This window comes from Myotis nattereri (genome assembly GCF_964212035.1).
Source record: "Myotis nattereri genome assembly, chromosome: 9".
Classification (NCBI taxonomy): Eukaryota; Metazoa; Chordata; class Mammalia; order Chiroptera; family Vespertilionidae; genus Myotis; species Myotis nattereri.
This window is the reverse complement of record NC_138084.1, coordinates 5,175,750-5,199,283: the sequence shown is the minus strand read 5'-3', so window position 1 is coordinate 5,199,283 and position 23,534 is coordinate 5,175,750. Positions and strand designations below refer to the sequence as shown.

Sequence of the window (23,534 nt, the reverse complement as noted above, 5' to 3'; positions counted from 1 at the left end):
TAGAGGAAGGGCTCCAGGCCTGCCAGGCCCCAGGTCGATGGTGCTCCTTGAACCACCAGGATGGGGTGTTTGTGCCATCGGCAGGCGCAGCCTCTCAGATGAGTCCCGTTCTCTTCCCAGCTTTCCCGGCACAGGACTTCCCCAACCTCCAGACGATGCTCACCCACAGGAACAACGCCAGGTTATCCTGTTGTGCAGCTTCCTGTGGGGTCCACAGCGCTCCAGAGGGCCGGCCTGACGCCGTCCTTGCCCAACAGGATCTGTGGGAAACAAACTGCCTCTGCCCTGGCCCTGGGCATGGGGAGCCCTCAGGGAAGGTTGAGAATTGCCCAAACCTCCTGGGTTCTCTGCCATCTCCCGAGACACTGCCCTGGGCCCCATCCCCGGCTGTGAGGAGGCACCTGGTGACAGGGGGCTCAGGGCCACAGGACAGGGACAAAGGCCCAGCAGCCTCTGTCACTCCTTGTTCCCTGCCTCCCTGCAGAGCTCCTGCCTTGGTTCCCACCACGACCCCCAAACCTCTCTTGGACCTTCTTACTCTGGCCAACCACCAAGATTGGAAAACTGCACTCTGGCTGCTCCGTGGGTGCAGCAGGGAGCCCGAGGGCTGCATCCCTTGGCGCATAGTTAATAAAAAGCCAACACGCAGCTGTGATCAGCTCCCAGGCTGTAATCGCACACTCGCATTACTCACATCATAAATACCAAAGCTGCTGGAAACGGATTTTATTATTAATAAGTCACATGGTACAAAACAATCAGAATATTCAAAGGACATTTAGTAAAAGGCTTTGTCCAAAGGACAGGCAGAAAAGGTTAAGACACAATGGATGCTTAGAAAACAGGAGAAAGACAGGAGTAAAAACAAGTAATTTGTGTACACACACGCCTGTCACACCCACACACCCCCTGGGCCCATCAGATAAGAATTCACTTGGCATCAAAACAGTGTGTGGGACTAGAGGGCCAGAGGGCTGGGAGCCAGACGGCGGGCAGCCGGAGAGGTGAGTGACTCCAGGCTGGGGCATCTATTTATTATGACAAATAAGGAAGTCCCTGCTGCCCGAGGCAAGCCCACCTCGCACACCTGGAGTATCGAACGTCATCAACGGAGGAGGTGGCTCTGGCATCTGGAGACAGGCGGTTGGCATTTCCTCGCCCACGTCCCGCCAGGAAGGGGAGACAACGCGAGCCCTGTGCTGGCTGAGCAGGCGCCTCTTCCCTGCGCAAAGTCCCAGGAAGCTGAGCCAGGCCCCCCACAGAGGAGCCCAGGGCCGGGGAGGAGCTCCTGGGCTGGCCGTGCCCAGCGCCACATTCACCTTGGCCATTTGTTCCCAAGAAAGAGACCGGCTGCTGGGGTGGGACTTCCTGCATGGCCGGTCCCCGGGGCCAGGCCCAATGGTCACCTCTGAGGGGGGCCGGGCTCTGAGGGTGTGGGGTTCTCTTGAGTTGCCCCAGAGTTTACAGGCTTCAAGGAACCAAAGCAGACAACTAAAAGCCAAAACAAACCTGAAGCCCCGGGGATTGGGAGCTTCTCCAGTGGGGGTGGGGGTGGGCGTGGGGGTCGGCGGGCCTGCTGGTCCCGGACAGCCCCTGCAGCAGTGACATCACCAGAGCTAGCAAAGAGGCACTTTCCTGCTGGTCAGTGTCTGCTGCCCACAGAGAGGCCTGAGTGAACGGCAGAGGGAGGTCCTGCTGAGCTGGGCCCTGCCAGCTCCCTCGTTCCAGCCAGCCAGGGAGGGCATGAGTGCGGGCCTCTCCTCCCGTTCCTGCCACCTGCCATGGTTCAGCTCTGGAGGCCCTGGCCCACCCCGACAGGGACGGCCCGCCTGGCAGCATACGTGGAATGCCGACCGATGAAATGCGGGGATGTGGTCACCAAAGTCCAGGGAATAGACCAAAGACACACACTGGACCTGCAGGTCCCAAGCCCTATTCCTCGACTTCCTGCCATGGGAGCCGCCAGTGGGGGCTTCAGAGCAGGGGACACTGTCCATCTTGAGAGGGGCACACAGGTGAGTCCCTGGGTGAAAGGGGGAGACTGGGGCTGATCAGATGGTCCTGAGATGGCAGCGGGGCCCACAGTGCAGAAGGGCAGGCAGGAGAGGGACCGTGGGGATCCCTGAGCCAGCTGGGCACAGCCCAGGCACCACCCCAAGCACAGAAGTCCCTGCTCCACGCTTCGAGGCAGCCTTCTTCCCAACTCGAGGGCCACTCCTGGCCCTGCCCTCCTGTGCCCTCCTCCTGCCGGCACTGGCACCACGGCCTCAGCTCTGCTCCAGGCGCTCGCTGGGCTGCACCACGGTGTAGCTCCCCTGGCCCAGGGAGAGCTGCCGGCTGAAGAAGGACGTGGTGCGCTTCGGTTTCACCGGCTTGATCTGCTCGCCTGTCGGGGAGTGAGGACCCGGGAGTGAGGACCGTACTGCGGAGAGGGCTTCCCAGGGAGGGCCCAGCCCCCAGGAAGCCTGGTTTGGGCTTCACATCTGCCAACTTTCACATCTGCCAACTTTCTGGCCTCACTCCCCCAGCCCCACTCTTCCACCTGACAGGATGGGTGGGTGGACGTGTCACCAGCCCCCAATCAGAGGCAAATCAGTGTTTGAGTTGGATGCGGGGCCAGCCGTGGTACCTGAGGAGCTTTTGCTAAAACCTATTCAAGAACAGACCGAAGAAACCAAGCACCTGCCACCTGCAGGGCGGCTGAAGGTGAGCCTCAACGAGGCAAAAGAACTCTTACAAGTTCACAATTTCAAGCAGGTGGCCAAGGTCAACACCAACAGCCGTAAGTCATGCTGCTATGGAACCTGTGACAGGAAGCGGTAGAAATGCGGCAGGCACTCCACCTCTGTGATCTTCCTCCCCCTAAGCCGTAAGCCCAGCCTAATTCTGAGAAAAACATCAAACTCCAGTGAAGGGGATCCTCCAATGTCCCTGACCCCCCCCCCCCCCCAGCTGCCAAGGTCATCAAATGGAGTCAGAAACGGTCACAGCCAAGAGGAGCCCAATACACTTGACACCTGAGCGCAGTGTGGGGTCCAGATGGTTCATGAAATAGAAGACATGAGGCTACACTAAGGACTTCAGTTAATAATACAATCAGCCCTGGCTGGGTTGGCTCAGTGGACAGAGCATCGGCCTGCGGACTGGACTGAAAGATCTGGGTTCGATTCCAGTCAAGGGCACATGCCTGGGTCGCAGGCTTGATCCCCAGTGTGGCGTGTGCAGGAGGCAGCCAATCAATGATTCTCTCTCATCATTGATGTTTCTACCTCTCTCCCCCTCTCCCTGCCTCTCTGAAATCAATAAAAACAAACTACAATATCAATATTGGTTCATCAATTACAATATATATGCCATGTTAATGGAAGATGTTAATTTTTAAAAATCAAGCAAAAAAAAGGGAAAACAGGCAATATAAGTGAACAGTAATTCATAAAGAAAACATAAATGATCAAGCACATAAAAATGGTCCAACTTCACTAGAATTCAAACAGCAACCCACACGCATCTCTCCCTGGACAATAACACCTGGATTTACCACCTCCCAGACGTGAAAGCCTAGCAACTCCCAGTGCCCGCGCGCCAGGTGTGGGCGCAGAAACGACGACCTCATCTGCGAGTGGCAATGCAGACTTCGCCAGTCCTTCCACAGGGTCCTGTCCACTGCAGACACTGGGAGTTCCTAGTCTTCCCGTCTGGACAGTCCTGTGCGAACGTCTGTGGACGCAGCACTGAGAAGGGGCAGAGCAGGACTCTTACCGCCAGGACCCCAGAGGCCTCTGTTAGGATCGCAGAGCTCAGCGGTGACGCTCACACCCAGCCCGCCTCTCAGCCAGAGGCTCCCGGCCGCCCTCCCCTCGAGCTCCCCGGGGCCTGCATACTTGTACACGAAGAGGTCACTCACCCTCCTCCACATAGTCGATGGTGGAGAGGTGCTGGATCCGGCTGCACACCACGCTGCCCTGTCTGCGTAGCTGGGGGCGCTGAGTGGGAGGTGGCAAGGAGCCGGGGGCGGAGGAGGGGCCGGAGGCGCCCTCCTGGGGGGCAGTGGGCTCTGAGGCCTGGCTCAGCTCGATGCAGTACTCGATGAGGCTGCTCATCAGTTCAGCCTGGGGAAGGGAGAGGCCAGCGTGAGGACTGGAGGGGGAGCCAGGGCCAGGCCCAGCCTTTCAGCCCCTGCAGAGCGAGAGGAGCCAGATGGCTGTCCCTGCCTCTCTCTAGTGGGGGAGGCACGTGAGGAAGCAAATACCATTCACACAAGAAAGCCAGTGGAGGCAGGAGCTCTGTGGGCCTGCAGGCAGGGCAGGCGTCCCACCTGAGGTGATGTTAGGGGTCCGTCCTGGGGCATGAGTAGGGGTCCCAGGTCTGGGAGGTGGGTGGGAAAGAGAACATTCTACTTCGGAGGCACAGGTCGGGAAGGCAGCGGCCGCAGTGGTCAGGGCAGGCGGGGAAAGAAGCCGGCTGCTATGGAGAAGATGAGATGCGGAGGGGAGGACGGGGCCAGGCAGGCCTTTGGGCTGAAGGAACTGCATGTGTGTTGGCCGGGAAAAGCCTGCAGGCCCATGAGGGGAGGAAGGCTGCAGTGAGGTCACAGGGGAGGGGTGGGTGGCTCCCTCTGAGCACATTCTTCAAAAGTGAAGCCTTCTCAACAAATGTGAAACAACACATCCTATACAATAAAAGGCTAATATGCAAATCAACCGAATGGTGGAAAGACAGATCAGTGGGGGGCAGGGCCAGCGAGCAGGCAGCACCAGGCCAGCCAAGATGGGTGCCAGTGGGCAGAGGGAGGGGATGGCGATCGCGGGCCAGCAAGGACCCCGGCGGTGACCAGCAGCGGCGTAGGGGCAATTGGGGGGCGGGGCCAGCTGCTCATCCCGATTGCCCTGCCGGTCACCTCCTGCAGAGGGAGGCCACTGGTGAAGGCAGCAATTGGCCCGCTGGTAACCTCCCACAGAGGGAGGCCAGACTGCGGCTTAGGCCGCTTCCCCTGGGGAGCCATCAGTGGGACATCCTGAGGGCTCCCGGATTGCAAGAGAGCGCAGGCAGGGCTGAAGGACCCCCCCCCCCCCCGCCGCCAAGTGCATGAATTTTCATGCACCAGGCCTCTAGTCTATATATATAAAAGGCCAATATGCTAAGTGTCCCTCCAACCGTCCGACGGGTCACTATGATGCACACTGACCACCAGGGGGCAGACGCTCAGCGCAGGAGCTGCCGTGACGTGCACTGGCCATTTACAAAGAAACAGCACTGTGGACCTGGCGCTGACAAGCAACACTCAGCTTCCCCCAAGTGGGACACAGGCCCCACCACCACTCTGGAGTGACAGCCACCAAATCACAGCCAACACTGCCGAGACCCCACAGCGCAAAATGTGGCCCACGGCCCAGCCCAGCCCAGCCTGGGAACGGTCACTGTGGGCACCAGGTAGTGATGTCACATAGTAACATCTGGCTTCCTCTTCCTAGCAACTAGCCTCCTTGGAGTTTCTTTAACCCAGGAACACAACTTGTTTTATAACCAGGTGCAAACATTTTACACTGTAACCAAATGCCTCTGAAGCGTTTTCCGTGCCTCATCTCATTTGATCCTCTCAGAAGCCCTGGAGTAGGTAGATAGGAGACTCAGTGGAATCCTAGTTTCTTTTCATTAGCCGGAAAACAGAGATTTACAAAGTTTAGAAACTGGACCCAACTAAAAAGAAGTAAGAACTGATGGACCTTGAAAATGACTTCAGGTTTTCTCACTGTGCAGAATATAGTCAAACACTGCTGCAGTTAAATATTTTACCCTTTGTTCTCCCTGCATGATCTACAATAATAATCTGCTTCGTGTTGATATTTATTGCTGTGTTGCTGACAATTATCTGAAAGAGAAGTTGGGGTGCTTCACTGGACTGCAAAATGTTTAGCTACGTCAGAAAGCAGGTCTAATTAAGCAAGTTTATTCTATATCTATAAAAGGCTAAGTTGATTAGCACATGCACAATACATATAAAGCTCTCGCTGGCGCCAATCACACATGTGTGTTTCGATCTGTTATTGTCGATCGTGAATTTGGTTGACACTTCTATTATAGAGAAAGGGCGAGTAGCGATATTAAAACATTTCTTCTAATTAACTGCCTTTCAATGTGCACGAATCCATGCACCAGGCCACTAGTGTTGTTATCAAAGGAAAAGTGCTCAAATGTCGGTAAGCACAGTCTGGGCATAGGGCAGGGATGTCAGGGGCTGACAGATCCACAGCCAGAAAGCTGTCAGTGGGGGGTGTCCCTGTCAGGCTACACGTTTACTGGGGGCCCACCTTGTGCCAGGCACAGCTGTAGGCAGTGAGACACAGCAGGGACTCCCAAGAACAGAACCCACTGTGGGGAGCAGGGTAGCCCCCTGGTGACAGGTGTGGTCCAGACCTGCCTACCCACAGTGCAGCCCGAGCCTCTCGGAGCAACACAACCCACCCTGGGCCCAAACCCTGCATGGTCCAGAAGGAAGAGCCAGCGTCCTGTTCTCCAGACCCGCCTCCTTTCCCCATCAAGGGAGTGGGCAGTGGGCTGGGCAGGCGGGACAGAGGGCCCTGAGCTGCAGCACAAAGGAAAGCCCTCCAAGTTCCTCTAGCACAGCGTGAGGCTCCTGAGCTCAGGGCGACAGCCATTACAACAGCCACATTCAACACAATTTACTATCCATTCACGATAAAATGCAGCAAGCCAGGAACAGAGGGCACTTCCTGTTCATCTATGAAACACCCACAGCTAACAGCACACGTATGAGAGCGGGACTGAACGCTCTTAAGATGAGGAGCAACTCAGGATGTCTGCTCGCAGGGACTCAACTCTACTGGGGCCTGAGTGACTGCCATCAGGCCAGGCAAGAGGCATGCAGATTGGGAAGTCAGATACCCCTGTCCCTACTCACAGACGACAAAACTGTCAACAGAGAAAATCTACAAAAAGCTACTAGAACTAGTGAGTGAGTTTAACAAGCTTGTAGGGCATAGGACGTGTGGGTAACAGAAGCAACTGCATTTCTATATACCACAACGAATATCTAGAAATTGAAGTTATTGAAGTTTAAAACACACCACCTACTATGCAGTTTCAAAAAGCTGCATAGCACCAAAAAGAAAAAAGAGAAAAAGAAATAGGGGTAAATCTAATAGAAGACGTACAAGATGTATGTGCCAAAAACTATATTAGTGGAAGAAATCAAAGACCAATAAGTGGAGACAATACAAATAAATGACCTGGATGACTTAAAAACATCTCTGCAAAAGACATTGTTAGGAAAACGGAAAGTCAAGACACAGACTGAAAGAACACTCTCGCAAAACCCACATCTGATAAGGGACTGGTATGCAGACTATGTAACAAGCTCACTACTCAGTAAGAAAACAACTCAATAAACAAAGGACAAATCATTTCAATAGACACTCCATCAAAAGAGACGTATGGACAGCAAATAAATACATGAAAAGATGATCACATCATTAGTCGTTAGGAAAATGCAAAGTAAAACCACAATGCGTCTCCCTCCCTCCCTTCCACTCTCTCTAAAAATCAATGGAAAAATATCCCTAGTTAGGATTCACAACACACACACACACACACACAACCCCCACATAAATGACACATCACTATTACAAAGTAATGAGAATGGCAAACAAGCAAATGAAACTGACAGTACTAAGTGCTGAGCAAGGACGCAAGTGTCTGGAACCCTCAGACACTGGTGGAAACGCAAAATAGGACAGTCACTTAGGAAATAGTCTGATAGTGTCTAGTAAAGCCAATCACATGTTTATCATATAACCCAGCGATCCACACCCACGTGTTTACAGAAGAGAAATGAAGACATAAGACCCCACAAAAGCCTGTGCATAAATGTTTACAGCACCTTTATTCACAAAACCCCCAAACTAGAAACAACCCAAGCATCCTCCCACGGGTGAAGAGCTCACCTGCAGTACGTCCACACAGTACTAATCAACAACAGAAAGGAACGCAATGGGGATGAATCTCACAGCATGACGCTTCGGGAGCGGCCAGGCTCAGAAGGCTGCAGACAGTGTGGATACTGTAGGGCTGTACCACAATTTATTTTCATCAATTCACAGGTGATGGACATTTGTGTTGTTTCCAATTCTTTGGTTATTATAAACGAAGCTGCTCTGAACACTACAAGTCTTTCTGTGAAACATCTTCGTTTCTCTTGGGTAGAATGTGTAGGCACTGTATGATAAATGTATTTATAGGACATTTTGGAGAAAGAAAAACTCTAGGGATAGCTAAGGGGAGGTGTCAAATAGCGGAAGAGATAACTCTGCAATCAGAAGAGGAATGTACAAAACCATTTTAAAAAGGCAACTCCAAAGGAAAACTGGTGAGAGATTTCAACGGAGAGTCTGTCCAGATGATGAGTGAAGATATAAAAGGTGCTGAGCACCCTCACGGGGGCGGTGGGGAATGCCAACTGAAGCCATAAAGAGCTTGGGGGTGACAGAAATAAGGCCAATAAGAAACGGGCAAAAGATGTGAATGGCTGGTGCCGCTCAGTTGGTCTGCGTGTCATCCCACACACCGAAAGGTGGCGGGTTCAATTCCTGGTCAGGGCACATACCCAGGTTTCAGGTTCAATCCACAGTCGGGGCTTGTGCAGGAGGCAACCAAGCAATGTCTGTCTGTCTGTCTCTCTCTTTCTCTTAAAAAAAATATGAACAGGCATTTCACCTCTAGGAAGATAAACAGCAAATAAGCTGCTCCATAGCTTGTCTGTGGTGGTGGTAGTTGTCAAAACTCACTCTTAAAATGGATGCATTTTATGGTAAATTATGCCTCAATGAAGTTGAATAAAAAAACAAAAGAAAATAATTATAAGGAGATACCACTACTCACCCACCAGAGCGGCTAAAATGAAAACAAAAAGGCTGCTAGCCTCGGCCCATATGGCTCAGTTAGTTGGGTGCTGCCCTGTGCACTGAAAGGTGGCTAGTTCAATTTCTGGTCAGGGCATATACCTGGGTCATGGTTCGATCCCCGGTTAAGGCGTGTGCAGGAGATAGCTGATCAATGTTTAGCTCTCACATCAATGTTTTTCTCTTTCCCTCTCCCCCTTCCTCACTCTCTAAATCAATAACAATTTAAAACCAACCCCCCCGCAGACTGGTAACACTAGGGGTTGGAGCTTGTTTTATCAAGCTCTCATCTACCCCCGCGAGTGCAGACTGGTGCCTCTGCTTTGGAAACTGGCAGTGTCCACAGAGGCTGAGCACGGCCCACTGTGACACAGCCACTGCACTCCCGTGGACCCAGACAGGCAGCACTGCCTGCCACAGTCCCGAACCAGAACCAGTGCCCATCAGCTACAGAATGAGGAGTCCAGGGTAAGCTCACAGACTCAATGCTGAGCGAGACACCAGCCACAGGAACACCCTGGGGGAACCCACTGCTAGAAGGTTCCAAGACAGACAGAATGACTCTGGCATGATACAAGGCAGGACTGGGGGGTGTTTCTTCAGTGGCGGAAAGGGCTGGAAGGGTGCTTGAGGGGTCTCTTAGGGTCCTGGCTCTACTTCCTAATCTGAAAGGTGGCACATGGGTTTGTTTGGGGAAAATTTATTGAGTTATACACTTAGGGTTTGGGCACTTTCCTGTATGTATATTATAATTCAATACAATATTTACTTAAAAAAGAGGTCTGAAGTAGTAATGTAAAAATTACGGTCATCAGCATAAAGATGGGGTAGCGAAGTGGTCAAAGCCGTGAGAGGGAAGAGCTCCTGGACATAAGCAGGGAGAGAAGTCCCTGGAGAGGCCCCGGAAAGGAGGGCCAGCAGGGGACAGGAGGCCAGAGGTCGGGGAGCTGCAGCAGGGGACAGGAGAGGGGTCTCCAGGAGCACAGAGTTAAGCTGAGACAGAGAAGGAAGACAGACACCTGTGCACCACCCAGGCAAGGCTGAGTCTGCTGGGCTTAGAGCAGGGAAGGACAGAGTGCAGGGGGAGGGCAGGGAGCAGGGGGAGGGCAGGGTGCAGGGGGAGGGCAGGGAGCAGGGGGAGGGCAGAGTGCAGGGGGAGGGCAGGGAGCACGGGGAGGGCAGAGTGCAGGGGGAGGGCAGAGTGCAGGGGGCAGGGAGCAGGGGGAGGGCAGGGTGCAGGGGGAGGGCAGGGAGCAGGGGGAGGGCAGGGTGCAGGGGGAGGACAGGGTGCAGGGGGAGGGCAGGGAGCAGGGGGAGGGCAGGGAGCAGGGGGAGGGCAGGGGGCAGGAGGAGGGCAGGGAGCAGGGGGAGGACAGGGTGCAGGGGGAGGACAGGGTGCAGGGGGAGGACAGGGTGCAGGAGGAGGGCAGGGAGCAGGGGGAGGACAGGGTGCAGGGGGAGGGCAGGGAGCAGGGGGAGGGCAGGGTGCAGGGGGAGGGCAGGGGGCAGGTTGGCTGCAAAGGGTTGAGGGACGGGAAGGGAGACTCAGAGTGGAAAGCCTGCAGGGTCTAGGGGCCCCAGGCGCGGCAGGCGGCTGTGGGATGTGTGCTTTCAGGGACAGTCCCTGGGCGCTGTTACCTGCAGAGGGGCTGAGAGGACAGGGAAGAGGAACACCATCCTGACGGGCCCTGTGGGAGGGCAGCTCTCCCGGAAGAGGGGAGGGGGCTGGTTGGGGGTGAGGTGGATGACGGTGCTGAATGAACTGGACAGTAGATGAAGGTGCTACAGGTGCAGAGGGCCCTGACCTTTCTGTGTCTGCCCCTCATCTCAGAGCAGCCAACCCTCAGGGGCCCAAGGACAGAGGGAGTTGGCGGGGGTGGTCGCACAGCACTGGGAAGCCCTCAACACACAGCCGCCACCGGTGTGTGTGACACTCCAGACCAGGCCCAGCTAACTCGCGAGGGTGGCTCCAGGCCAGTAGAAGCCAGCGCCCTGGTCCCCTGGACCTCAGCGGCCCTCTCACCTCCTTGCCAGCCTGGAGTCTCCCATAGGCTGGGACCCCTTGACCCGAGCCTCCCCCGGCCCCACCCCCAGTGCAGGCCACCCCACTACCTGCTTGGAGTAGATCTTGAGCAGCTTGTTGACGGGGGTGCCCTCATTGCTGCCATCGAACTCCAGCCACAGGACAGACTCCTCCTCCTCGGGGGACGTGTGGTCCCAAGACAGTTCCTGGAAACGCAGGCCCAGCAGGACGTGCTGGTCCGCGGGAGAGGCAGAGCGTGGACCCCTGGGCAGAGGTCTGCTCCCTGCCCCACCTGCCTCGGCGCCACCAGAAGGGGACTCCTGGCTGTTTAACGCTAAGGCTGAGTCTGAATTCGTGAGTTTCTCCAGGGAGAGGGGTCCCTGCTTCCCTCAGACCCTGGAGGGGGCGGGTCCAGGGCGGGTGACACCCTGACCACAGTGCGGCTCCCGTGGGCCAAGCCCAGCAGGGCAGTCACGTGGGGGAAGAGGCGAGGGGGAGGGAGGCCCAGAGGTGGCCGAACTGCTCTGCTGGCTGCGGAGGGGCTCCTGTGCAGGTGTAGAGAAGCTGCCCACAGGGCGGCTGCCAACACCCCCTTCTCCACAGGCAGCCAATGCAGGTGAGAGCAGGACTCGGACCGCCCAGGAGGGCTCCTGGTCGTGGGCATTTCTGGAAAACCAGCAGCTGGTCGCCCGCCATTGGAGGGTGGAACAGCCAGGCCTGACAGAGTCCCTCCCGTCAGAGGCCTCGTCCCAGCTGCAGCCTCCCTGCCTGGGCAGCCACGGCCCCGCACACCGGGCTGACCCAGGGCAGACCCAGGAAAGCCCGCTGGACGACAGTGAAGCCCAGGGACATCTGAGGGAGGGAGGGGTCCTCTCGGACGGCCACCCACCCTGCCCCAGGGCCAACCACAGGCCCAGGGAAACCTGGAGGCCTGGGTAAGGACCCCACTCCCCTCCTCGCCACTGAGACCCCAGGTCCCACCGCAGAGGAGCCGGAGGTACCTTCTCCCTGTTGTCGATGACATGCACACCCTCCAGACTGATGGCTACAGTCACCGGCTTCCGTCCGCCCCGGTGCAAAAAGCTCTGCGCTGGCTTGTCGACCTCGCCGTGGAAGAAGGCACACCTGGGGGAGGGGAGCTGGGGTCAGCCTGCCCCTCCAGCACCAAGCAGGCGGCTCAGCGCGTGGTTCCTCCGCCAGCGAGTGCTCTGGCCAGGCCCTTCGGTGACTGAAGGCTAAAGGGAAACGCGCCCCAGGGGAGGAAGAAGGCTTGGAGGTGGTGGCATCGGAGCCGGTGTGCAGGACGGGAGGTGAGCAGGCAGGAGGTGGAACTGAGCGGCACACAGAAGGGGCACCACAGGCAGAGGGCAGAGCATGAATCCAGGAGTGGACAGAGCAGGTGATGTTAAGGGAGCCGCCAGGAGCCCGAGGACCAGGGCTGAGGCTGCTGGAGGTGGCCAGGCCGGGTCAGGGCTGGGAGAGCCCCCACCCCTTCAGCAGCAGAGAGGGGTCAAGGCTGCACCTGCTTGGGGCCCACGAGGGGCAGGAACTGCCCAGGGAAGCAGCTTCGGGGCTTGACCCGGAGAAGGGGAAAGGGTGAGTGGCCTTGGGGTGCCACCCACTGAGCTGCCAGCCTCTCCCTCCTGCCCGCCGTGTCCTCTCCGCGCCCGTGGCTGCCCTGGCCCTCCCCGCTTGCCCTTGGCGAAGCCAGAGTCCTGGTAGTCCCACCTCTGTGACTGCCGGCACTGGCACCGTGGGCGGCACTGAAGACAAGCGCTCACCACCTGCAGTTACTGAGCGCAGCCTTTGTCAGCCCCGCAGTCTCATGCCTGGGAGACCTCACAGGCCTGGCCGAGGGCGGGGGAAACTGAAGCAACCAGAGGAGGGGCCACTCACCACCCTCAAGTTTTCACTCTACTGGGCCACCGTATCAGCACACACTTCCTGTCACTGAATTAAAAACTTTGTCCCCACCGCACGCACACGCTGCTCATTCCACAGCACGGCTCCTTGGGGAAGCTGGCTACACTCACTCTCCCCGCCGCCTCCTCCACGATGCTGGGGCCAAGGACCACTGTCAGCCACACAGGACGTGTCGAACTTGACCCTGAAGCAGCAGCACGGGAGGCTGGTCCTGGACACCGCCCTTTGCTTGGCTTGCAGAGTCCCTCCCGCCTTGCTGGCTGGGTCCTCCTTCCGTCCACTCACCTCCTTGACCGTCCCTTTGGTCCCGATTTCAAACACCATCCACGTGCTGATGACTCCCCAGTTACTACCAAACTCCAGACCCAGAAACTCGGAACAGCCACCTGGGTGTCCAGCGAGCGTCTCGGGCCAGAGGAGGCCCGGGCTGTGGCTGCCGGGACGGTGCTCACCCGTAGTAGGGAAGCTCGTGGCACTTGGTGAGGTAGGCCTGGTAGTGGGTCCTCAGCGACGCCTCGCACTCGCTGTCGCTGCTGACAGCTTCCTTCACCTGGCGGTAGGCGCTGAGCAGGCCCTGCTCGCTGGTCCCAGCCCTGGCCCCACGGCCCCGGAGGGCAGCGAAGAGCCCGTGGCCTCGCTTACACAGGTGGGCGGGGAGGAAGGAGTCCAGCCTCTCCCTGTGGAGGAAGGAAGATGAGGCTCAGCATGAAGCTCCGGGGCTGACGTGCCCATGGAGGGGAGGGCAGACACGAACCGCCAAGGGATCCCACTGCTGCCATCTCAACAGCACACCTGACGGGCGGGAGGCCTGAAGGAAAAGTCAGGAGATGAAGAGCTCAAACCAGGCCCGCCCCAGAACCAGGCTGGGCTGGAGGGTTCCACACAACGTCTGGGTCGTGAGTAAGGAAGATTGGATTCCTGAACTAGTGGAACTTTCACAACCAAAAATGGTACAAGTGACCCAGAGCTACCAATGTTTTATTCTGCCAAAGAGGGATGTAAGAAGACACCAACCTACAATCCATGGGTGCAGGTGCGTGAAAGAAAGCGCATTTGCACTTACTCACAGAGGAGGAAGGAATCTGGGCGTGACTGTGTCCCTCCACCCCGGGCAGCCCAGCGACTGCAGGCCGATTCCAGGCCGCACACTGGTGGCTCTGCGTAAGCCACACTTGGTGTCTGGCCTCGGTGTCTGCGCGCTGAGCGCCCTCGCCAAGCCTCGGCTTCCCACCCCTAACCTAAGGACGCTGGTGTCTGCACCCACGGAAGGGCACTGGCATGTGTCAAACAAACATCCCTGCAGCTGTCGTTTCTGATGAGGAGGGGAGGGTCTCTGCTGGGGCTTCCGGAGGACCACAGCCCAGCCATGGGGGCGGGAGGGGGGAGAGGCCCGGCCGCAGGGCGGCGTGAGGAGGGGTCACCCAGCTGGTGTCAGGGCCAGCCCTCAGGCTGAGGCCTCCTGACGCCAGGACCCTGCAAGACCTAAGACCAACTGTAAGCAGGATTCTGGGGCGAACCCTCCCACCCGGCACCCCGGCCCCAGGCCACGCTGGCCTTCACCTCAAGGTGCAGGCCGTGGGCTGGCCGGGCTGGAAGGGCCCGAGCTGCACGCGGCACACCAGGGCGCCCAGGGCCTCGCAGTCCTCCACGTCGCAGGGGTACCGCGCCGCCAGCACATTGCCCTTGGCCTCCTCGTAGAGCAGCCGCAGGACCTCCTCGTCGTGGATCTGTGCGGCAGGGGGGGCTGCTCAGCTAGGTCAGGGCACCCGTGTCCAGGGATGCAGGGACAAGGGGAGGCTAGACACAGGGCACCAGACCTGCCTGGGGTTCGCGGCCTCACCTGGAGCTCCCGCCGCTTTGGGAAAAACACGTTCCTTCGGAACTGCAGGGAAGGCTCGTCTGGGGGGAGAGGCTGGGGTCACTGCCCAGCCCTCTCCCGACTGGCCCGTCCCCGACCCCCCGGCTCTCCAGCCACGACTGAGGAAGCCTGAGGGCTGTGCAGAGTGGGGGGGTGGCTGATCTCGACAAGCTCGCTGACCTCCAGCCCCTCCTCTCCTGGGCTCCCCTCAGGTCCCCGGGCTCCGCTGCCAGGAGAGGCTGAGGGGCCTGGGAGCCGGTGCTTCAACCCAGGTGGCCCTGAGGCGGGGCCGGGAGCACGCTCACCTGTGGCCACATCGTCGTCCGGGGCGTCGGTGAAGCGCAGCAGCAGTTCTGGCCACTGGCGGCCCAGCTTGTAGGGCTGGTGCTTGGGCTTCAGCTGCACCTCTGCAGGCGAGAGGGAAGCGACCGTGCAGCCTCTGCCAGGGCGGCGGGACAGCGAGCGCACGGCCCGGGCACACGCAAGCTCACACGCAACTGCCGCCCGCCCCACACGCAAGCGCAATTGCCACCCGCCCCTCCGCAACATGATGGAGTCGCGGTCAATGTCAACAGAGCAGGTACTAAAAGTCCAGAACCATTTAGGGGTATGCTCTGCAATGCCCCATCCTCATTGCATCCAGAGAGAAAGTGAGGCTCAGAGCGGTTAGGTTGCTTGTGCAAAGTCATACAGCAGAGGCAGCCCTTGACTGTTCTCTACCACTGCCTGGGTAGGCCGAGCCGAGGCTGCGCCGAGGGCAGGTGTGGGTGGCAGTGCAGATGGACCGGGCACTGCCATTAGGAAGCAGAGCCCGAAGCTGGTAACTGAGAATCCAGGGGCTGCCCTCCCCTGGCCCTGGCAGAGCCTGGTCTCCCCCACAGCCCCCACCTCCAGCCTCTCCCCGGGGAGCTCCAGCTGACCTTCTGACCTGCACACTCCTGGCCTCCGTGCCCACGATGCCAGGCCGCCCAGCTCCCCTCATCCCCTTCTCTCGCTCCCTCTCCCACTCAGGCCTCCGTCAATCACTTGAACATTCCCAGCTCGATCTGGACTCACTGAAGTCCAGAGGGATGGGGCCTGCCCAAGGCCATCAGAGTTAGTGGCTGAACTAGAACAGAGCTCTGCCCACTGAGCCTCCTGCGCCACATTTTTATTTATTTATTTATTTATTTATTTAAATATATTTTTATTGATTTCAGAGAGGAAGGGAAAGGGAAGAGATAGAAACATCAATGATGAAAGAGAATCACTGATCAACTGCCTCCTGCACACCCCCTACTGGGGATCGAGCCCACAACCAGGGCATGTGGCCTTGACCGGAATCGAACCTGGGACCCTCAGTCCACAGGCCGACGCTCTATTCACTAAGCCAAACTGGCTAGGACCCCACACTTTAGACTGCAGGTTCCCTGGGAGCAGGGACACCTCCGATCCTGCTCCCACTGTAATCCCAGCATCTAGACGGCTGCCCAGAACGAGGGGTGGGCTCTGCACTCACTGGTGAGACGAATGACCAGCTGCGAACGTGGACACACTGGAGGAGTGGACCTGAGGCAAGGGTGCTTCCTTCTGCCTATGGCCCAGCCCTGACCAGCCTTAAACTCCCAGCCCCTGCAGCTCAGAGAACTTCCATTCTCAGAACAGGACTCTGCTGACCCCAGGGTCCGACACATTTCCAGATGGGGCCTTTCTGCCTGGAAACTGTCACCCAGACAGACACACGGTCCCTGGAGCGCTGTTCCATGTAGAGTGACAACGGCATTGAGAAGGCCAAACCCTTCCAAACATCCAGCTCACAGGAAGAGCAGCTTTGGCCTACGGCGCCCCCTCCCTGCCTCACAGCCCTGGGCATCCGTGAGCTCACCCGCTCTGGGGGTGGGGAGGGGGTGGGGCAAAGGTTCTGAGGGCCGAGTCAAAGCTCAAGTGGCCTTTCGGTCCCCCTCAGCCCAGCGAGGGAACAAAGTGGGCACTGACTTCCTGCGGGGGCCTCTGGCCACCCTCCTCCTGCGAGGCAGGGCCCCAGGGCGACCAGGCCGCAGGGCCACACAGGCGGTCCATTCACGTCCATGAGGGGGAGCAGGAATGTGATGAGGAGGGAGGGGGCAGAGGAAGTGGGAGGAAGGAACAAGCCGTGTCCAGCTGTAGGGACAGGAGCCCGAGGCAGGGCCGGCCATGGGAACCACCACCCCCAGCTTTACAAAAACACCAGCCCAGGGGCCCGCAGTCCCGGCCAGGAGCACGGAGGGCGACGGAGGGGCAGCTGGGCTGGGGGGGAGCGGCCGGAGGAGACTGGTCAGCAGGAAGAGGTGGGCGAGAGCAGCAGCTGGGCAGGAAGCTCCAACGGCTGGGCAGGGTGGGGGGGGGGGGACAGGCACCCACTTTCCCACCAGGCTAGCTGACCCCCGCCAGGGGAGAGGCATAAACCCCAACCACTAGGGACCCCAGGGATCAGTCACCCCCTTCTTTTTTTCTTTATTGATTAAGGTATTACATATGTGTCCCCCCCACCAACCCCCACCAGTCACCCCTTCTTGTCCCTATTCCTCTATAAGGAAAGAGAAAGTTTAAGCTCAGAAAACATGCCTGGCCCTGGCTCCAGCTGGGGTGCTTCCTTCCCCCGGCCCTCCCCCTGTCCAAGCCCGGAGGCTGGAGGCCCTATTCAGAGGCCCCAGGGAACCCCCAGCCCCTCCTCCCAGGCCTGAGCGTCTGGGGAGCCACTGCCCTCAATCCCATGCCATCCCCGCCCTGGGAACCTCAGCCTGAAAGGGCAGGACACTGGTGGTCACAGGCCAGAAACCGAAGTCAGCTCCCACTCATCCTGCCTTCCCCATGCTCAGGGAACATCTCATCGTCAGCGGTGGCAGCTGCCCGGGCTGGGTACCACCCTCCTCCCTGCCCTCAAGAGCAGACGCAGTTCAAAGAGGTCAGCTGTGGGCCACCCAGGCTTCTGTTCTGACCTTGGTCCTACCTCTCGCTGGTCCCACCACCTGAAACCTCAATCTGGGCCAGGAGGATAAGGTGAAACTCTGCTCACGAAATGCCAGCTCAGGTGGCGGCACAGACCATGTGCTCGGGGCGTGCAGACCACTCCCCTCCCTGTCTCCTAGCCCTACTCCTCCTGCCCCAGGCTCCAGACTGCTGAGGCTGCGAGCAGCTCAGCCCCTCCTCTGCCACCAGCAGAAAGGAGGTGGGGGCAGAGGAGCCAGGCATCCTCTCAGGGCTCTGGGCCCTCAAAAGGGTGGACAGACAGCTCCAGGACCCACACAAGTCCCGCCTTTCCCTGATGAAAAGTGGCCACAGGTTCTGGAAGCTGATCAGTAACCTTCCAACCTTCCCGCCTGGACTTCTCATGGCCAAGCCTTACCCAGCAGAGGGGACACCAGCCAGAGCGCGAAGATCTCCAGGGCAATGTCCGGGAGCTGCAGGACCTCCCGGATGGCGCGGTGCAGCTCGTGGGCACTGAGGGATGGCAGGTTCTCCACTGCCAGGGGCACCACAGTGTCATCCGCCAGATACACCAGCACGTCAGCTGCTGCAGTGGAAGCCAGGCAGGGTCAGCTGGGCCAGTGCTCAGGCACAGGCATGTCCCACTGGGGCTGGAGCCCCCACTCCACACCCTTGGGTGACCTAGGCTACACTCCAGAGACAGTCTCCAAAGGACCCTGTGAAGAATTCTGTTAGGATTTATTCAAGATGCTCAAACCACCCAGAAACCCAGCAACTCTGCCCCAGGGACTGGTCCCTAACCCCCGAAGGTTCAAATTAGGGCTGGCCACACACACACTCCCCTGGCAGCCCCAAGGGCTGTTCTGTGCTTCCTCCATGAAGGAGAACATCGGTGGGGATGGAGGCAGATGGGCTTAATCCATCAGATTTACAGCAGTTGGTGTATCAGGTTGGGAGGGGGAGAGCTGGGGACCCACTATTATCCCAGGGCAAGTTGCTGTCTCTCTCTGGCCCAGGCTAAGATGGGAACTGAGGATTCAAGGCCAGTCCAGGGCAAAGCAAGACCCAGGGCTCAGCTCCCTTTGAACTCTTCAAGCCTCAGAACGCAATACCATGGCTTTCAGGATAGGCCAGGGGAAGGACAAGTTGAGCCTTCCCTGTGACAGCCTCTGGGATTCCTATTTGGAGCCCAGAGCCACAGGGAGACCCTTGGAAGAGCAGCCAGATGCAAACCCCCATCCCTGGAACCGCAGCTGCCCTGAAGGAGCACTGAGCGTGGAGGCCAGTATATTCCGGTTCAAGTCCTCGGCCGGCTCCTGGCTAGCTGGCTGACTTCGGCAGGTCAGTGTGAGTTAGGCTGCCTCACCCGTAAAGCTGGGCTAAGACCCCTCCCTCAAAGAGTGGCTGTGAATCAAAGAGTGGAGTTGAAGCCTGTGAAAGGTGAGGGCGTAGCTTATCATTAATACAAGGGAAGGTGCTTTTTAGATCCCCAGTCTGTTCCCCAACAGCTACTTTCTTTTAAAAAAAAAAGTATTTTTATTGATTTCAGAGAGGAAGGGAGAGGGAAAGATAGAAACATCGATGATGAGAATCATAGATCCGCTGCCTCCTGCACGCCCCCTACTGGGGATCAAGCCCGAAACCCCCGCATGTGCCCTGACCAGGAATGGGAACTGTGACCTTCTGGTTCATAGGTCAATGCTCAACCACCGAGCCACCCTGGAGGCAGCAGCTAAAGGGTGTCCCAAAATTCACGCAAGATTTGAATTTTACGCCATTTGTGCCGTAAAGTGTTGCCAACGAAAAAAAAAGGTAGCATGACAGCTGACAGTTCAGGGTTGTTAAAAATGGAGTGCTACACGAAAGAACAACGCGTTGTCATTGTTGAGCAATATTTTAAAAATAATGAAGGTTTGGCAGCTACAGTTCGCAACTTTCGTGCAAAATATGGTCGGGATAGTGATTTAACTTCATCAACTGTGAAGAGATTAATTAAAACATTTAGGGAGACTGGATTATTAGTGATCTTAAACACCCTGGCCGTCCTTCAACAAGTCGTTCAACACAAAACATCGAAGCAGCTCGTGAGAGTGTAGCTGAGAGTCCAGGGACATCAATTCGGCACCGTGGTCAAGAATTGGACATTTCGAGAAGCTCTCTACAGCGTATTCTCACAAAAGATCTGCATCTTCCTGCTTACAAAGTTCAATTGACTCAATAACTGAAGCCTACTGACCACGCACAGCGAAGAGAGTTCGCTGAATGGATTATGGAACAACAACAAGTGGATGCTGATTTTTCGAACAAAATCATCTTCAGCGATGAGGCTCATTTTCATCTTGATGGCCTGGTTAATCAACAAAATTGTCGCATTTGGGGTTCAGAAAATCCACGAGTGATTGTTGAGAAACAAATGCATCCACAACATGTCACTGTTTGTTGCGGATTTTGGGCTGGAGGCATCATCGTACCATTCTTCTTCGAAAATGCGGCTGCTCAGGCAATAACAGTTAATGGTGCTCGCTATCGCGACTTGATAATCCATTTACCCGATATGCTATTCCATACATACTCCTATACTGTATACTTTATGAATCAATAAAAAATTTACAATTTTTCATTATAAACTTGTGTTTTCTATCAACATTCTTGCATGAATTTTGGGACACCCTTTACTTTCTTGGGGAATCATAAAATAATCTCCAGGAGGCTGAGTTTCAGACCCACTCTCAGGCAGGGAAAACCAAGTCACCGAAGGCTCTGGTATCCTGTGACACAACCTCTCCAGGGCCCAGTTTCCTTCCTATAAGATGAAAATAATGACCCCTGCTTTCAAAAGGGTGTTTGTGTGAAAGAAATCCAACAAAGAAAGTGACCGTGTCACTTTTCATTCATAAGACTTGAATTTCACAGCTACGCGTAACAAGCTCATTTTACAAAGGAGGAAAGGGAGATTCCAGAAAAGTACCGGACCTGGCCAAGGAGCACAGTTGGTTAGTGTCATCCTGATACGCCACGGTTGTGGGTTTGATTCCAGTAAGGGCACATACAATGAATGCATCAATAAGTGGAACAACAAATCAATGTCTCTCTCTTTCTAAAAATCAATTTAAAATTTTGTTTAAAAAAGAGTACCCAGCCCGAGCTGGTTTGGCTCAGTGACTAGAACGTCGGCCTGTCGGCTGCTGGACTGAACGGTCCGGGTTTGATTCCAGTCAAGGGCACATGCCCAGGTTGTGGGCTCACCCACGATGGGGGGCGTGCAGGAGGCAGACGATCAATGATTCTCATCATTGATGTTTCTATCTCTCTTGCTCCCCCTTCCTCTCTGAAATCAATAAAAATATATTTAAAAAAAAGAGTAACCAACTTGTAGCCTAGTAACAGTACCCAGGACCTCGGATAGACTTGGGTCACTTTTCCACACCTCAACGTATCTTATTTGTTAATGAACACAGATTCTCTTTAATGGAGCAGATGAGGAGCCAGGGCCACCCCTCCGGGCTGGGGCCCTAGAAGGGGACAGCGGGGAGACGGGGACAGGAACCCACCTCGGGCTCCCACGGAGGACACACTGCTTCGATGGGACCGCTCGGCGGGGCCGGGCCCGGCACTGCCGTCTGTCCCGTCCATCTGCGGGGGGAACGAGAAAGGGCAGTCACTGGGGGTCCGGGTTGGGGCTCTCGCTGAGGAAGGAAGGGGTCCCGGGCGGATCTGCGACAGTGAACACCGGCGGCTGGAGGCGCTGTGCGCAGAGGAGAGGGGTGCGGACGCGGGTCCTCAGCCAACGCCAGGTCGGGGCTGGTGGGAGGGTCGGGCCCTGGCGGGCAGCAGAGGGTGGAAGCCCGGCTCGCCCGCAGCCCAGGCAGGGAGGGCACCGCGCGACCTCGGGGCGGGGGCGGGGACGGGCGTCGCAGCGCTCTCACCTCGCAGGGACGCAGTGCCAGCCGCCTCCGCCCCGGCTGCTGCCTGGACTCCGACCCCCAGCTCCGGTTCGGCTCGGCCGCCCGCCAGGACTCCGACTCCCCGCCTCGGGCTCCAGCTCCCGGGCTGCGACGCGGAAGCCCGGGCAGAGGAAGCGCCGCGCTGCAAGCCCCGCCCCCCGGCCCGCGGGAGCCAATGGGAGCCCGGGGCCGCCACGCACGCGCCCTACCCGGTGCCCGCGCGTCCACGGCCGCCCGCGGTCCTGCGCATGCGCAGGCCTGGCAAGCCTGGGTCACACCCTGGGATGGCCGCGCTGCGAACCCCTGTGACCAAGGCCGAGTGGCCCCCACACCGATGGCCTCTAACAAGGTGTGGGAGGTTCCAGGCAATCGGGGATCTGGGCGTAGTGACTGGGCCTGTTCCCCTCCTGGGACGCGGCGGGTTCACACTGTGCTGGGTGATGGGTGCTGGGTGCAGGTGACCCAGGCAGCCGCCTGTGCTGCAGCACCCGTGAGGGATGACGGGCCCTTCGCTGTGGTCAGGAGACTTCGCCCCTGTCCTGACTCCTCCTGGTCAAGCCCCTTCGCCTCCGGGCCTGTTTCCTCGTCTGTGAAAGGGGGATGCCCTCCAAGAACCTGCCGCTTATATGCCAGGCCGGGCACCTGCGCGCCTGCCGCCTTAGACACGGGCTCAGAGACCGCGAGGCCTCCCCGAGGCCGGGAGAGGCGCTGGGGCTGGACGAGCAGGTGTGAGCCGCCTGTCCCCAGGGCCACGTCGCCAACATGCCCTGGCAATGCCAGCTTGTGCGCCTGAGGGGTGGATCTCGGGGAGAAAAACAGGTCCATGGGGCGCCTTCCTGACCAGAGGAACAGGAGGTTGTTCCAAGTGGCCACAGTGAACGTGGCGATCGGCAGACCAAGCGGGGTTTGCGGAGCGGGGACGAGTGGCCACCAGGCCCTGCTTCCCTGGCATCAGGGGCAGCCCCAGCTCCTAGCTCGGGCCTCGTTGCCTCGGTATTTGGAACAGCTCTTAGCCGGCTCTCAGGACCCACTCGAGCCCATTACAATGCCCTCCTTTGCAGAAGGAGCCGAGGACCCAGAGACGCTCAGATGTGAGCTGGAGAAGCGGGCGCAGTGGGAGCCGGCATCTCCGTCCTGGTTCTCAGCTCTGACCCTCCGCCCGGGCCGGCTCGGCGGCCTCCCTAACCTGCTGGCGCAAAGTGAGCAACAGCTCGGTGCAGCTGAGCGCTCACTGCCTGCGGGCCGGCTAGCAGGGGAGAGGGACCTGGGTGAGACACGGAAGCTTCTGGCTTATTTATTTTTTAAAGTGTTAAAATTTTTTAAAATATATTTTTATTGATTTTAGAGAGAGAGGAGAGGGAGAGGGAGAGAAACATCAATGTGAAATAGAAACACGTTTAAAACTACGTAAGATGCCGAAACTGGTTTGGCTCAGTGGATAGAGAGTCGGCCTGCGGACTGAAGGGTCCCAGGTTCGATTCCGGTCAAGGGCATGTACCTTGGTTGCGGGCACATCCCCATTGGGGGGTGTGCAGGAGGCAGCTGATCGATGTTTCCCTCTCAGCAATGTTTCAAAGTCTCTATCCCGCTCCCTTCCTCTCTGTACCAAATCAATAAAATATATTTAAATAAATAAATAAATAAATAAAACTACGTAAGATGACAAGATTGCCTTAAAAATTATAAAATGCCACAAGCAGGAAGGGAACTGTCCTCAATTCCTGGGCATCTCCTGTGCATAGGCCCCCTCCCACTCCTCATGGCCCTGGGAGTGGAAATCAGAGTAACAGTAGCTGCCTTCTGGGGGGCATATAGGATATGCCAGACCCAGCCTAAGTGCTTTAATCCTTAGAACACACTGAGTATATATCTCCATTTTATGATGATAAAACAGAATAAAAAAGATTAAGTAACAAAGCTAAGGC

At 57.3% G+C, this 23,534-nt stretch overlaps 1 protein-coding gene across 3 annotated transcripts; it reads right to left on the bottom strand.

Moving 5' to 3' along the window:
- Positions 1 to 709: 709 nt before the first annotated feature.
- Positions 710 to 21,749, bottom strand: FRMD8 (FERM domain containing 8). Of its 3 annotated transcripts, XM_081099823.1 has the most exons (11): positions 21,592 to 21,749; positions 21,217 to 21,298; positions 18,084 to 18,251; positions 15,025 to 15,126; positions 14,702 to 14,760; positions 14,422 to 14,588; positions 13,314 to 13,538; positions 11,940 to 12,063; positions 11,028 to 11,171; positions 3,905 to 4,109; positions 710 to 2,386 (listed from the first exon to the last, which is right to left on the bottom strand). In XM_081099823.1, the coding sequence occupies exons 2-11, from the start codon at positions 21,296 to 21,298 to the stop codon at positions 2,268 to 2,270; spliced, it is 1,395 nt and encodes a 464-aa protein (XP_080955949.1). In that variant the 5' UTR covers positions 21,592 to 21,749; the 3' UTR covers positions 710 to 2,267. The 3 variants fall into 3 exon arrangements, with proteins under 3 accessions (XP_080955949.1, XP_080955951.1, XP_080955950.1); XM_081099825.1 differs by lacking the exons at positions 710 to 2,386; positions 3,905 to 4,109 and adding an exon at positions 7,873 to 8,232; XM_081099824.1 differs by lacking the exons at positions 710 to 2,386; positions 3,905 to 4,109 and adding an exon at positions 7,873 to 8,085.
- Positions 21,750 to 23,534: the final 1,785 nt, after the last annotated feature.

Bases quoted from the DNA above. Each gene is read 5' to 3' on its own strand.
- FRMD8 (XM_081099823.1), bottom strand. From the start codon at position 21,298: ATGGACGGGACAGACGGCAGTGCCGGGCCCGGCCCCGCCGAGCGGTCC. The intron at 4,110-11,027 runs GTAGTGGGGTGG...TCCCTTCCCCAG, and splicing joins TCAAGATCTACTCCAAGCAG to GCTGAACTGATGAGCAGCCT. The intron at 2,387-3,904 runs GTGAGTGACCTC...ACTCCCCGACAG, and splicing joins CATCGACTATGTGGAGGAGG to GCGAGCAGATCAAGCCGGTG.